The sequence below is a fragment of the Psittacula echo genome, assembly GCF_963264785.1.
Source record: "Psittacula echo genome assembly, chromosome: 25".
Classification (NCBI taxonomy): Eukaryota; Metazoa; Chordata; class Aves; order Psittaciformes; family Psittacidae; genus Psittacula; species Psittacula echo.
The window spans coordinates 4,193,936-4,206,938 of NC_137760.1; the positions used below are offsets into that span (position 1 = coordinate 4,193,936).

The 13,003-nt window shown below is 55.0% G+C and overlaps 1 protein-coding gene across 1 annotated transcript; it reads left to right on the plus strand.

Annotated features, from left to right (window-relative positions):
• Window positions 1–1,189: 1,189 nt before the first annotated feature.
• LETM2 (leucine zipper and EF-hand containing transmembrane protein 2) lies at window positions 1,190–7,157 on the plus strand (the record flags this gene model as incomplete). Its single annotated transcript, XM_080634501.1, has 10 exons — window positions 1,190–1,236; window positions 1,857–2,199; window positions 2,585–2,728; window positions 3,047–3,181; window positions 3,583–3,786; window positions 4,735–4,854; window positions 5,416–5,526; window positions 5,670–5,756; window positions 6,496–6,570; window positions 7,107–7,157. The coding sequence occupies 10 exons, from the start codon at window positions 1,190–1,192 to the stop codon at window positions 7,155–7,157; spliced, it is 1,317 nt and encodes a 438-aa protein (XP_080490627.1).
• Window positions 7,158–13,003: the final 5,846 nt, after the last annotated feature.

Genomic DNA, 13,003 nt, shown 5'->3' on the forward strand with positions numbered 1-13,003 from the left:
CGAGGCGTTCCCGGCCCTCAAGCCTCCGGTGAGGCCTGGGAAGCACCGACCCCGGCCGAGAGAGCAGGGTGGAAGGTCTCGGTGGGAGCAGGGAGGGGAAGCGCCATCGCTCGCGGTAGTTTCTGGGTAGCAAAGGAGGCATCGGGATGTTCGTGGTTAATTCCCCTCCTCCACTGCCCTCCCGTCTTTATTTAGGTTAAGAAAACACAGGCGAAGCGCACGGAGTGAATGTGCCCTGCAGCGAAAACAGCGCAGGGCGAGACAAGGGAAGGGAAGCAAGGAAAGGCAAAGAGGGTGGGAAGTAAACACGATGTGGAGATGACACCCGTGGACAATAAACCAGGAAGGATGAGGTAGAAGGCGATGAGACCTAACACGGAAGAGGAAGCTGAGACATGAGCTGAGTGATGATCTCATGGCCCTCGATGTGAAGGGGGGAATGGCTGTGTGAAAGTGGATTGAAAAGCAATCCTCCTCTTTGAACACAGTCAGAGGTGGGCTGGGAAAGGCCTTCCCTCTCCCTTCTGTGCATTCTAAATGGGTGGAATTAAACGTTAATACGGTTCTGGTGTCCCCAGCATAAGGATGTGGAGCTGTTGGAGCACATCCAGTGAAGGGCATGAGAGTGATGAGAACAGCTCTGCTCTGGAGCCAGGCTGGGTCAGCCTGGAGAAGAGAGGGCTCCTGAAGGGGAGACCTCAGAGCAGCTCCAGTGCCTGAAGGGGCTGCAGGAAACCTGGAGAGGGGCTTGGGGCAAGGGCCTGTAGGGACGGGACAAGGAGGAATGGCTTTAACCTGCCAGAGGGGAGACTGAGATGAGCTCGTAGGCAGAAGCTCTTCCCTGTGAGGGTGATGGGACACTGGGATGGGTTGAACGGGGAAGCTGCGGCTGCCCCATCCCTCGCACTGCTTGGACCAACCCTCTCTAGAGCCACCTCGGGTCAAGCCCCGCCTCCTCCCCTCTCCTATTGGGTGTCCTCTGCGGCAGGGCCGCAATCCCGCCTTCTGATTGGCTCCCTGAGAGCGGGCCGTGGCGTGATGGGGATGCAGCCATAGAGCGGCGCTCGCCGTGCGGGAGCGCTGCGGGCCGGGCGCCATGGGGCGGTGCGGGAGCCGCCGGTGGGGCCCGCACCGCGAGCTGCTGCCCCGCGGGGGATGAAGGTGCCTCCGGTGCCCCAGCCCGTCCGCCATGGCCGCGGGTGGATGGAGCCTGGTCCGTGCCGCCGCCAGGCACAGGTAAGGAGCCGGTGGGGTTGCGGGCACCGCAACGCTTTGCTTTAGCCGTTTATGTGCGGTTACTGGTGCTGTGCAGTAGCAGCAACGCGTTAACACGCTGCAGAGATGCGTTGCAAACGATTCCTGGGCTAAAGGTGGGAAACGCAACGTTTGGTTTACCTAAAACACAGGGATTCCGGTGGGTGAGGTCTTCTCCCGTTGATAAAGGAGATGGAGCTGTTTGCCCATGCTGTCCAAGTGGTGCTGCTGGGGCAGGAGATGTGATCTCTGTTCTGAACACACGGTTTGGGTTTAAAACTGGCAAATTTGGAGCAGTGCAGTTGCTAGAAGGGCTTTCCTTCAGTGTGAAGTCTTGAGTTGTTCTCCACCAAGAGAAGAGTTGTCAGCACTAGGTGATTCTCAGTACTTGGCTCTCAGATCCCTTCAACCCAAAGCAGTCTGCGGCTATGAATTTGGCACTAAGGCCGTTAATGTGTGTCTAAACCCTGGGTACCACGGCCGCGCTGCTCTGACTTCCTTAAACACCATCCCAGTTTCAGAGGCTCCCATCTCCTCGCGCACTCCAGTTCTCTGCACTCCCCAGCAGCTGCTTTTGCCCAAGCAGTGGATCCTGGTTTAAGCTGGACCTGTGTAAGCGACTCTGAGAACCATCTGTGCCGTGCTCCCGTGGGTACCATCCTGCCCCGTGTACTGGCTGCATCCCTGCGGACATTGCACACCTCCATCCGCTCACACCAGGAAGAACCCGCATCCCGCAGTGATGTGACCCATAAGGCTCATCCTGACACAGCTCCAGATGCAGAGAGGCCCAAGGGGACAAGGTCTTTACGCCAAAGAGTTGTGGAGGAACTGAAGCATTATTACAATGGATTCCACTTGCTATGGATCGACACGAAGGTGGCTGCCAGGATGGTGTGGAGGCTGCTACATGGCCAGGTCCTCACTAGGAGGGAGAGAAGAAGGGTAAGTGCTACCTGGCTGAAATGATGCGATAAGAGGCTTACGGTCATGGAGAGGGGCTCTTCATCAGCGGCTATAGTGATAGGACAAGGGGTGATGGGTTCAGGCTGAAACAGGGGAGGTTCAGGTTGGAGATAGGGAAGAAGTTCTTTATGTGAGGGTACTAAGGTGCTGGCACAGTGGTGAATGCTCCATCCCTTATAGTGTTCAAGGCCACATTGAGTGACATGGTCTAGTGTGAAGCATCCCTTGCCCATGGCAGGGGGTTGGAACTGGGTGATCTTCAGGTCCTTTCCAACCCAAACTCAATGGTTCTATGAAAGAAGCTCCTTTGGAACCCATTTGTGTGTCTGGTTGAGTCGTGATTTCTGCTGTGTCTTCTCTACAGCTGCTGAGAACTTGCGCGGATCTCTTCCGCCTGGTTCCCTTCCTGGTGTTTGTCATTGTGCCCTTCATGGAGTTCCTGTTGCCTGTGTTCCTGAAGCTCTTCCCTGAAATGCTGCCCTCGACGTTTGAGACGGAGTCAAAGAAGGTTGGTGTCCTTGCTGAGGGCGTTCTCCAGCTCAACAGAGCATCTCTACAGCTGCACACAAGAGCTCGTTTCCTGCCTGGTGCTGTGGGTGAGGAACAGCCTCATGCACAAGTCGAGGACCCAGGTTGTTCCTATACAGAGCACCAGGATCTGGTGGTTGTGCTGTAAGCAGTGAACAGCAGGAAAGCATGCAGCAAGTCGGTTACCTGCATTAACCCCAGCCTGTTTGCTTTCAGCCCTGAAGTCCTATCCCATCTCTTTCCCCCAATCCCCTCCTGATTTTCAAGTGGAATTCTCAATTTCTGTTTCGTTTCCTAGGAAGAGAAGCAGAAGAAGAGGTTAAATGCGAAGCTGGAGTTAGCCAAGTTCCTGCAGGAAACCATTGCAGAGATGGCCAAAAGGAACCAAGTGGAATCAGCACAAGCAAAACAATTCTCCTCTTACGTGCACCAGGTAAAATGGGGGGGTGACAGCACCAGTCCTTGCATCAGCTTTAGTGCTGCTGTTTTGGGCAGAGAATGAGGGGTTTGTACTAAGATTGTGGGGCAGCACAGAGCTGTTTGTCTGGGGTTACCATGAACTGCATGCCCTCCTGCTGCTGATGCCCTGCTGCCACTAGCTCTTGACCCCACCACTCGGAGCTATCCGTATGGACAAGCATTCCCATCCTGGAGCATCCTTCAAGTGGCCGCTCAGTGCTGTTTCCCTTTGGCCTTTTAACCATAGGGTTTGGTTTCCATCCAGAGACTGAAAACCCAGTGTGAGGAACAGGAAGGGCTCCTTCCTGAGAGGGCGAAGGGGATCCTTCACGTGCTGGGGTTCTCTTTGGCCACGATGCCTCTTGCTTTGTCCAGATCCGTCGCAGCGGCCACCAGCCCAGCACCCAGGACATCGTGCGCTTCTCCAAGCTCTTTGAGGACGAGCTCACCCTGGAGCACTTGGAACGGCCTCACTTGGTGGCTCTTTGCAAGCTGCTTGAGCTGCAGCCCATTGGCACCAACAACCTGCTCCGCTTTCAGCTCCTGCTCCGGCTCAGAACCATCAAGGCAGACGATGAGGTGAGTTTGAAGCAGCTCAGATGTCCCTGCTTTGGTGGAGCGCAAGCTGAGGCTCTGCCCTCTGAATCACTGCTGCTTTCCAGTTCTGGAATAGACATCGCAATGGAAACGCCATGAACCAAGTGAATTCAGGATGAGTTTATATTGGTTTATAAAGTGGCTGCATTCCTTTAGCCTGGAGAAGGCCAAGGGAGAACGTGCCTAATGGGGTTGTTTAGCACATGGAACCAGGCTTAGAGGTGCACAGAGGAGAACAGGTAAAGGTCAAAAGTTGCAGCAAGGGAAATTCCATCTTGATAAGAAAACAAAGTCAAACTCAGTGGGTAAACAATGGAACGGGTTTTCCAGGGGCTGTGGAATCCCCATCCCTAGGGATGCTCAAGGCATACGTGGAAAAGGCTGAGCAATGTAAAGAAACGTGTAAGTTAACCCTCTATTGAACAGGAGGTTGGACTGGGGACCTCCAGAAGTCCCAGCCTATGTTTTGGGCTTGTATAGGAGCTGTGGTTTGAAATGGTGTAAAGAATCCTATTAGGACACAGAAGAAAAGAGCAGAAAGCTTACTGCTAGTAGGAGGTGCGGAGTTCTGACAGGCACATGCAACTAACCAGGTTAACTAACTAACTAGTTAACTAACCAGCTAACTAACTAACCCAGGTCCAGCTTTAAAGCCTGCGATTGGATGTGTGAATGAGCTCTTTGAACCTGCAGCATCACATGTAACAGATGCCTGGGGGAAACCCAAAGTAATTAGGATCCAGGTTTTCCATCCTCTGTAGCTGAAGGCTGTCAGAAGGAATAACGCCCGCAGGTTCCGTCTCATCTTTGTATTGGTGTGACTTCATGCCCATTTACCTAGACAGACCTCTCTTTGGGCTCAAGCCCATCAAGTCCATCAAGGTTTTGGCTTCCTCTGTGCCTGGATAGGAACATCCCTTTTCATTCCAGCTGATTGCCAAGGAAGGAGTCAACGGCCTGAGCGTGTCCGAGCTGCAGAGCGCATGCAGAGCCAGAGGGATGCGGTCACTGGGTCTCTCAGAGGAGCAGCTGAAGGAACAGCTCAGACAGGCAAGTACACTGCAGCGTGGTTCTAGACACAGTGAGGAGCAGTGCTTCACCAGGAATTCATCCATTCCAGATGGATCCCCACCTGACTAAACAGATGGAAGGCATGAAGGATCCAGATTATGGCTTGCACTAAAGAGAAGACCAAGTAGCATCAGGGCCAGCTAGAAGGAAGGTGAAGGGAGGCTGTGTGGAATATGATTTACGCTTCTAAAGTAGCCAGGACTACACCAGTGTTCTGTAAGCGCTGAAACAGGGTACAGATAGCACGGTAGGTGCTGTTTGTGTAAGATGTAGGTAACTCAAAGTGCTTTGCTTTAGCTGGTGGCTGCTTCTCAGTAGTGATGTTTGCCCTTAAGAGCAGCTGGGAGCATCCTCTCTAGCGTGTATTCCATTTGGTATCCTTAACTCTTCCAAACTATTCCTTCTCATTGTGGCGACTTAAATCTGTGCAAGTCAAACTCCAGGTACCTTTAAGCTCCTTAAGGACAAAGGATGCTGCGTAAATCTGTACTGACATAAACCATATACAAAATACCTTTTCCTTCTGTTTTCCTCTAACAGTGGCTGGATCTGCACTTGAAAGAGAACGTTCCACCTTCTCTGCTCCTGCTTTCCCGTGCCTTGTACTTGGTGGATACGAAGCCACAACCTGTTCCAGTTCCCCAAAAGCAGGTGAGTTGTTTGAATAGAGCTTTCAGGTTAATAGTTCAACCATTACACGTTATAAAGACGAAGCCCCGGGACATGGATCTTGTGCTTTGATCCTCCGAGTGGGCTGAAGTTATAACCGTGCTGAACTCAATGTTCTTCTGCAGAGAGGTGAAACTGCTCCAATCACGACATCCACTCTCAAAGGCCAAGAGACCCTGATGGATCCTGCCCCTGTTGCACAGGGAGGAAAGGTTGGAAAAGAGCAATCTCCAAGCAGGACAACGAGGGTGTCCTGCTGTAACCTTTGGGAAGAGCACAGGGACAAAGCTTTCCAGAGCTAGACAACACCCCCTGTTTGACACCATTGTCCAGAGCACGCAAGCAGTGCATGTGCTTGCATTGTGTTTGTGCCACAGAGCCTCACGCTCCGACTTGAGACGGTGAAAGGGTGCAGAGATCTATGGCACATCTTGTCCTGGTGCTGGAAGCAGCACCAGCATCAGGGTTAACAACCCAAGTTATTCAAGTACCATGGTGCTGGCTTCCAGCAGAGGACCCCCACAAGCTGCTGAGTTGCTTTATTCACATACAGAGACCCCCATCCAGGTACAGTTAGCTCAGAGAAGCCAGTTAAAGGTGACTTGGGGCTTGTTTTCAGCTTAGTGAACTGGGGAGTGGTCCAGGACAAGGAGAGACAAAACACCTGGAGTAAGAAAGCCAGAGGGGATGGCTCTCAGCATAAGGCTGAAGGGAATTCCTTGGATTAGTCCAGGCTGATAGAAGCAGCAACAGAATTAAAGGAGGACATGGTGTCAACGGCTGGGAGGGCTCCCCAATAGCACTGTTAGGTTGGAAATGCTGACCTAGGGCTCTCACAGGCGTGCAGTGCAGGGAGCAGCCTTACTAGGGAAGGAGAAGGGGCTGGATGGGATGCAGGGAGAGCTTTGTTTTCTGAGGCTTCTATGACTTAAAGCTGCTTTTCCCTTCAAGGATGAAGAGTTTGTATCCCAGCCAACAGAGCAATTGCCAGGCTCAGAAGTGCCAGCAGCGCCTCCCCCACGAGAGGTAAGCTTTTCCAGCCTCAGACTTCCCAAAGGAGATGGTTCTTTCCACAGCTCCCAAGCTGGGAGTGGATGCTGCAAGGTGTTGTGAATGTGGAGCTCGAGGAGCAACTGGGGAAACTGGATGAGAACTGCATTGAGGGCTGCTAAATACAAAACCCAGCACCGTGGGGGATTCCCAGTGTGCCTTTCCTTGTGTTCTTCCTTAATATCCTTCTGCGGAGCACAAGGATAAACCCACCATAGGGTTACATGGCATTTTGTATCTGTGAAGTCCTTTCTACAGTGACTTGTGCCCGTTTTCTTGCTGTAGATACCTGATGTCAGCTCAGCTGCTTATGCAGACATCCAGGCTGCCCCTTGAAGGCAAGTTTTTAGCCCAGACTGGCATTAATCAACAGGAGAATGCTCCTTTCCCCAGTAACTTTGGTCTTAGTCTGCTTCCCATAGGGAAAACACCTTCTCCCAAAGAATTCCTTGCGTTTCAAGAAGCGTTTGTCCTGATACTGCCTCAAACCCGCATCTTTCTCTTGCACCCAGACTCAAATGGAAGCATCTCGGAGCAGCAAAGCCGGCGCCAATGGGGTATAGCCTGAAGCCAGTGAGGCCTCCGTGACACTGGGAGAGAAGAGCCGTCCCCTCTGCCCCTCCTCGGAAGGAAAGAGGGATTTTCCCATAGGATGCATCACCCAAAGAGGCGGCGGCAGCCCTTGGGGGCCTCTCTGTCTGCTCCAAGCTTACTGGCGCTTACCTGGATGGCACCGGCTCCTCTGCTGTGCTGGATCCCCCTGCAGTTTAACTTATGGTATGGTTGTGTTAACAGCGATGCCGCTGTCAGTGCTGGTACTGAAAGGGGGTGTTTGTGCTCTTAAACCTCAGGAAAGGCAACTCTTCATTGCACTAAAGCCCAGAATGAGCCGTGCTGGAGCTCCGGTAGAGCCTGGTGTATGTACAGCATGAGACCCCCATCCCCAGGGCCTGCAGCTCATCCGGCTGCTGCAGCTTTCCAAGCTCTTGATCCTAGCATGGATTAACCAATACCCAGTGCACAGAGGGGCCGGCGTCGCTGCTGTGTTTCACTGTCCCCTGTGTCCCAAGGTGAATGGGAGCAGCAGAGGGATGCCAGCACACTCTTCAGCGCTGTGGCTGAGCTTAACTGGTCAGGAGGACCTAAGGACTTGCAGGGCTGTGAAAAGGATGGCTTCACTGCTGGACCAAGTCTGATGTAACCTCCATCAAGTCAGTTAAACCTTACCAGGCTCAGAGCTGCACATCAGTGCGCTCAGGCTCCCTGGGCTACACAAAGTGATGCTTCGAGCACTCCGATGCGGACTGATTCTGGAAGCCTCTATGGGAGGATGCTGAAAAGCTGGTTTTAGCATTTAAGTGTTTTTTACTTACCCTATGTCTTCAGCAATGACTCACATGACGGGTTTGAAACGTGTATTTATACTTCTTGTCAATGTAAAACGAGACTTGGTGCTAAGTAGAACGAAACGTCTCTTGTAGAGGTCGGACAGCCCTTAGAACAATCCAACTCCACAAAAGCCTGGCTGCTGTCAGCGCTTCAAACACACAGCTCCAGGTTCCTGCTCGCAGGCGTGCCGTGTTCCCTGTTCCATCCCTGCACCCTGCCTTGGCACAGCGCAGGGATGCAGCGTGGAGCCTTGGGGGTTAGTAAATAACAACTGATGTTACCTCAATGAAACAACCCCATTCCTCTGCGCGGTGCGGGTGAGGTGTTGCTGGTGGCTGGCTCGGAGTAAGCTCCCACTGGGGCACTGAGATGGGTGTGCAGAAGGATGTGAACAGCAGCCCCATTGTGGCTAAAGCGTGTGCAGAGGGAGATGGGGCTGCTGAGGTTAAATAGCAGGGGAAGGTTCGCCTGTTGTGAAGCACAAACGGGGCTGACCCCGTGGCAATGACGGGAGGGATGCGGGTCCTTTCCATAGCGGGAGCAAGCTCAGGGTAACCGCAGTGAACGCCAGTGCCGCTTCCCACCGGTAGATCGCAGCATCACCCCGTTCTTGCATCGCCCAGCCCCAAAACGGGCTGTTGGAGTGAGTCCACCACGCACCAAGGGGCAGCCGAGGCCGAACAAACACCAGCAAAAGCCTCTCTAAATACCTGCAAAGCCTTCCACATCCCACACGTCCATGAAGCCCTTGGGATTTAAGGCAGGCCCCTGCTTCCAGGTCCAAGCGACACGCAAGGACCAGCATTAACCCCCCCCCCCAGAGCCTGTCAAGTCATGCTCCTGATTGCCCCCAGGTCTCACTGCTCCTGGTGCCCATGCACAGCATCCCTCCAGTAACACATAAAGCCACATGGAGGAGGGCTGTTGGGAGCCCTCGTTTAGAGCTGGCTGCAGCCCCATAACAGCAGAGCAGCACATGGAGAGCCTGGTCCTCGCACGCAACACCCCAGCATCTGCCTCAAGCTGGGATGAGAGCGTGTTTGGGTTTCCAGGCGCAGTTGGGAGCTGCAGGAGGGAGCGATCCCTGCTCCCCCCCCCAGCTCCCATCGCAGCTGAGGAATTCCGAGTTCCCGGAATCAGCCGTTCATTACTGCGGGGTAATGAAGTGTTCTCAGCACCAACCACACTTCAAAGCTTCTCTCCGTGCCTGCTTCAAAGCCCAGGCCCTGGCCTTGCATCCAGACCCGCTGCAGACAGCGGCCAAACCAACCCACCGAGCTCTGCAGCAGGGGATGCTGCCCCTTCCCCTGCCCCTCATGAGTGGTCCATGGGGCACAGACATCCCCAAGGTGCCCACATATCCATGGGCACCATCGCTGCCTGGTTGCTGCTCCTGCAGCCGGCCCAAGGGATGCACCAGAGCCTTGTCCTGCCCCACACAAGCATCACCAGCACACAAACACGGTTCCTGTGCTCCAGCAGCTCACCAAGCCCATCACCACCGTGCTTGCGGCACCGTGAGCCTACCTGCTGCATTGAGAGAGCCTGGTGGGTACCTGCTGCACAGCAGCAATGGGCTCATCATCCTCTGCTTTAATACTACAGGCTGGGTGTGCCAGCAGCACCAGCAGCTGAGCAGGATCAGGCCGTCAGCTTCCATCAGGAAGCAATCAGGGACAGGCTTGGGAAAGCTGGGTTTGAATGGCCTGTTTGTTCCTCCAGAGCAGGAACAGGGTGAACAGCAGCGGCTCCCTTTGCAGGAGAAAACCCCTTGCAGAGGAGCAGGGATGCTCCTTTCTCAGAGTGTCCCCTATGGGTGGGAGTCGTGAGGCAGGATCCTGGCTTAGATCCGTAAGGATTCATCAAAGGCAGGGAAGAACAAGCTGTGCCAGCACCAAAAGCCCCCTCCAAGAGCTGGGACAGGCTCCCGGGAAGGAGTGGGATGCTGGTGGGATGAAGGGGTGAGCTCAGGGCGAGCTATGGTGCTCTATGAGCCCCATCCATGCTGGTGTGTGTGCAAGGAGCCGCTTCGTGTCTCTTTTCCTCCTGTAATTCCCATTTAAAAGGCTCTGGAAGGCAGGGAATGCCGTTCCCTGGTTGCCCTGCGCCGCATGGCTCCATTGCCAGCTTCAGCGCTGAGCCTGAACGCGAGCATCAGTGGGAAGCCAGGCACTGGATGAGCCCACAGCATCCTTGGACCACTTCCACATCCCTAAACAAGCCCCTGCAAGCCCTTGTGGGTTGTTGGCTTTCCATAGGGATGGGACTCAACCTGCCCCCCCCCCCCGCATGCAGCCAGCCCTGGGCTGGGAAAGACCCATCCTTCCCACATGGATTTGTGCTGCAAAGGGGAGCCCTGCTCCTACCAGCCCATCACTAGGCACCTATGGGTGCTGTAGCCCGAGCCCCGGCCCCCAGGGACCCCCAACCCTATGGAAGGGAGGGTTTCGCTGCATGACCCCGGAGCAAGAGGAGCAAAGGGACCCATAAGGGGCTGGATGCTGCTCTGCAGCACCGGGCGCATGAACCACTGCACGGATCCAAGGCCGTGTGTGCTTTGGCATGGGGAGAGCTTTTCCAGCCGTGCCGATGCCAAGCATCTTCCAGTTCCCCCTTGGATCCCAGCGCCAGCTCCTCGCTGCTTTATCCTTCCCCCGGGGCATCCCGGCGTTATCCCGGCTCCCGGGCTTTGTGGCACCCATCCCGCTGGGGGAGGCTGCGCCTCTGCCTTGGAGGTGGTGGGATTTCGGCTGGATCCCGGTTGGAAGCGTCTCCTATGGCACAGCCCCGCTCCTTGCGCCAGCCTCTTCGCCACAAAGATGCACGGCTCAGCACTTTGTAGGAGATGAATATTCAGGGGGAAAAGCACTGATTTAGTGAGGCCCAAGCACAACAAAGGCTGAGATTTACAGCCTCCTGTATCCGAGCTGCATTCCGAGCAGGCCTGCTGTCTCTGCTATAAATCTGGAACAAAGGAGACGGAGCCTAAAACCAGCCTAAAGTAACAGGGAGCAAAGGCTCAGCACCCAAACCTTGCTTGGGGTGCTGTGGGGCGCAGGCAGCAGCATCCAGGGATGGTCCCATCACAGAGCCCACAGGGAACGCTGGGCACCTTCCACTAGAGCAGGATGCTCCGAGCCCCTGTGTCCAACCTGGCCTTGAACGGTGCCAGGGATGGGGCAGCCACAGCTTCTCTGGGCACCCTGGGCCAGCGCCTCAGCACCCTCACAGGGAAGAGCTTCCTTGGATCCAACCTGGTTCTGATCCACATCTGGTTCTGATCCACATCTGGATCTGATCCACATCTGGATCTGGTTCTGATCCACCTCTGGTTCTGATCCACCTCTGGATCTGATCCACATCTGGATCTGATCCACCTCTGGATCTGGTTCTGATCCACATCTGTTTCTGGTTCTGATCCACATCTGGTTCTGATCCACATCTGGATCTGGTTCTGATCCACATCTGGTTCTGGTTCTGATCCACATCTGGGTCTGATCCACATCTGGTTCTGGCTCTGCTGTGGGGATGGAGCCGGACCCCTGGAGCCCCACTGCTGGGTGGGATGTGCGGGACAAGGGGGTCCCTGCCCATGCACCCGCTGTGCTGTGGGACCCTGCATCAAGGTGCAGATGCGGAGACGCTGCCATGGCTGGCAGCAGGACAAAGCCCAGCTCAGGGGCTGGGCCGTGGCCAAGAGACTGCCTCGGTCCTGCACAGCCAGAGGGCTTTAAAAGGAGAGAAAGAGGAAGGCGAGGAGTGGAAGAGACAAAGGATGCTGCGAGAGCCAAACGTGCCATGGGGGCTGAGCACCAATGCCCTGCCAATGCTTGGGGGGGTGTCCTGCGGGCACCCGCTCCAATCCCCCCTTGTTTCACGGTCATTTCCCATCTCACTCACCTCCTAAGTTCAACTGCAGCCCCTGGGCAGTGCTGGGAGATGGGGATGGCTTTGGTCCTGCAGCCTTGTCCTGGGCTTGCTGCCACCCTCAGGGATGATGCTCAGGGTCCAGCTCCATGTGGGGCCACCCCATGGATGAGTGCTGACGTCAACTTTGGGGTATCTCCATGTTGTGGAGTTGCCCACGTCGTGATGCTGCTGTACCTGGAAGAGCAGTGAGGAGCCCCATCTCCCTGCATCCATCCCTGGGTGAGAGGCAGCGCGGCATCCCCAGGGCGCTGCGGGATGCGGGATGCAGGGATGCTCCCGCTGCCCGCCCCATCCCCATCAGCAGCATTGCTGCAGTTGCTCTGCTCTGCTCCCATTTAACTGCCCTCCTGGTAACCCCAGGAAACAAGCAGGAGCTTGTGGCTGGAGTGGTTCCTGGTGCTGTGAACACGAGCTCCATCCCTTCCTGCCCTGCCAAGGGTATCCCAGGGGAGCGGTGATTGATGGAGACCCCGAGCCCCGCTCCCTGCGCCTGGTTTCATCCCGGGCTGGGAATTCAACATAAATCACTTCATTAAAAGCTCTACTTAATTTAAGAGGAGGGGAAAGGGAGGGGGGCAGACGCCGCTGATCGATTTAATCTGTGCAGGGAAACAGCAACAAGCAGATGCTTTTAAGAGGACCAGTGAGGCCGATGATGCTGCAGCTGGTTCATCCCAGCCGTTTCAGTGCGAGGTGCTTGGTTATCCCTAAGGAAGGGACCCACTGTCACCATCACGCGCTTGTCTGCGGTAGCAAAGGGGTAGCTGATGAAGGGGGGGTGTGTTTGAGCCGTGCTAAACAGCTCCCACAGGACAAGGCACCGTTCCCTGCTGTTCCCTCTGTGTCTTTTGGATGAGCTCGACGCAGGGACAGGGCAGCGGAGCCTGGGTTAAAGTCTTTAATACTTACAGGAATTCCAGATTCATTACAGAAGAGTTTACAACAAATAAGATTTCTCCATACAAAGGCAAAATAAACTTTTCAAGTAACAGCGGCCTGGCTCCGGAATCTCAACGCCAGTGACAGGGAGGGAGGGAAGGGACACGCGTGTCCCCATCCCTGCCCAAGGAAACACCCCATCCATGGAGCA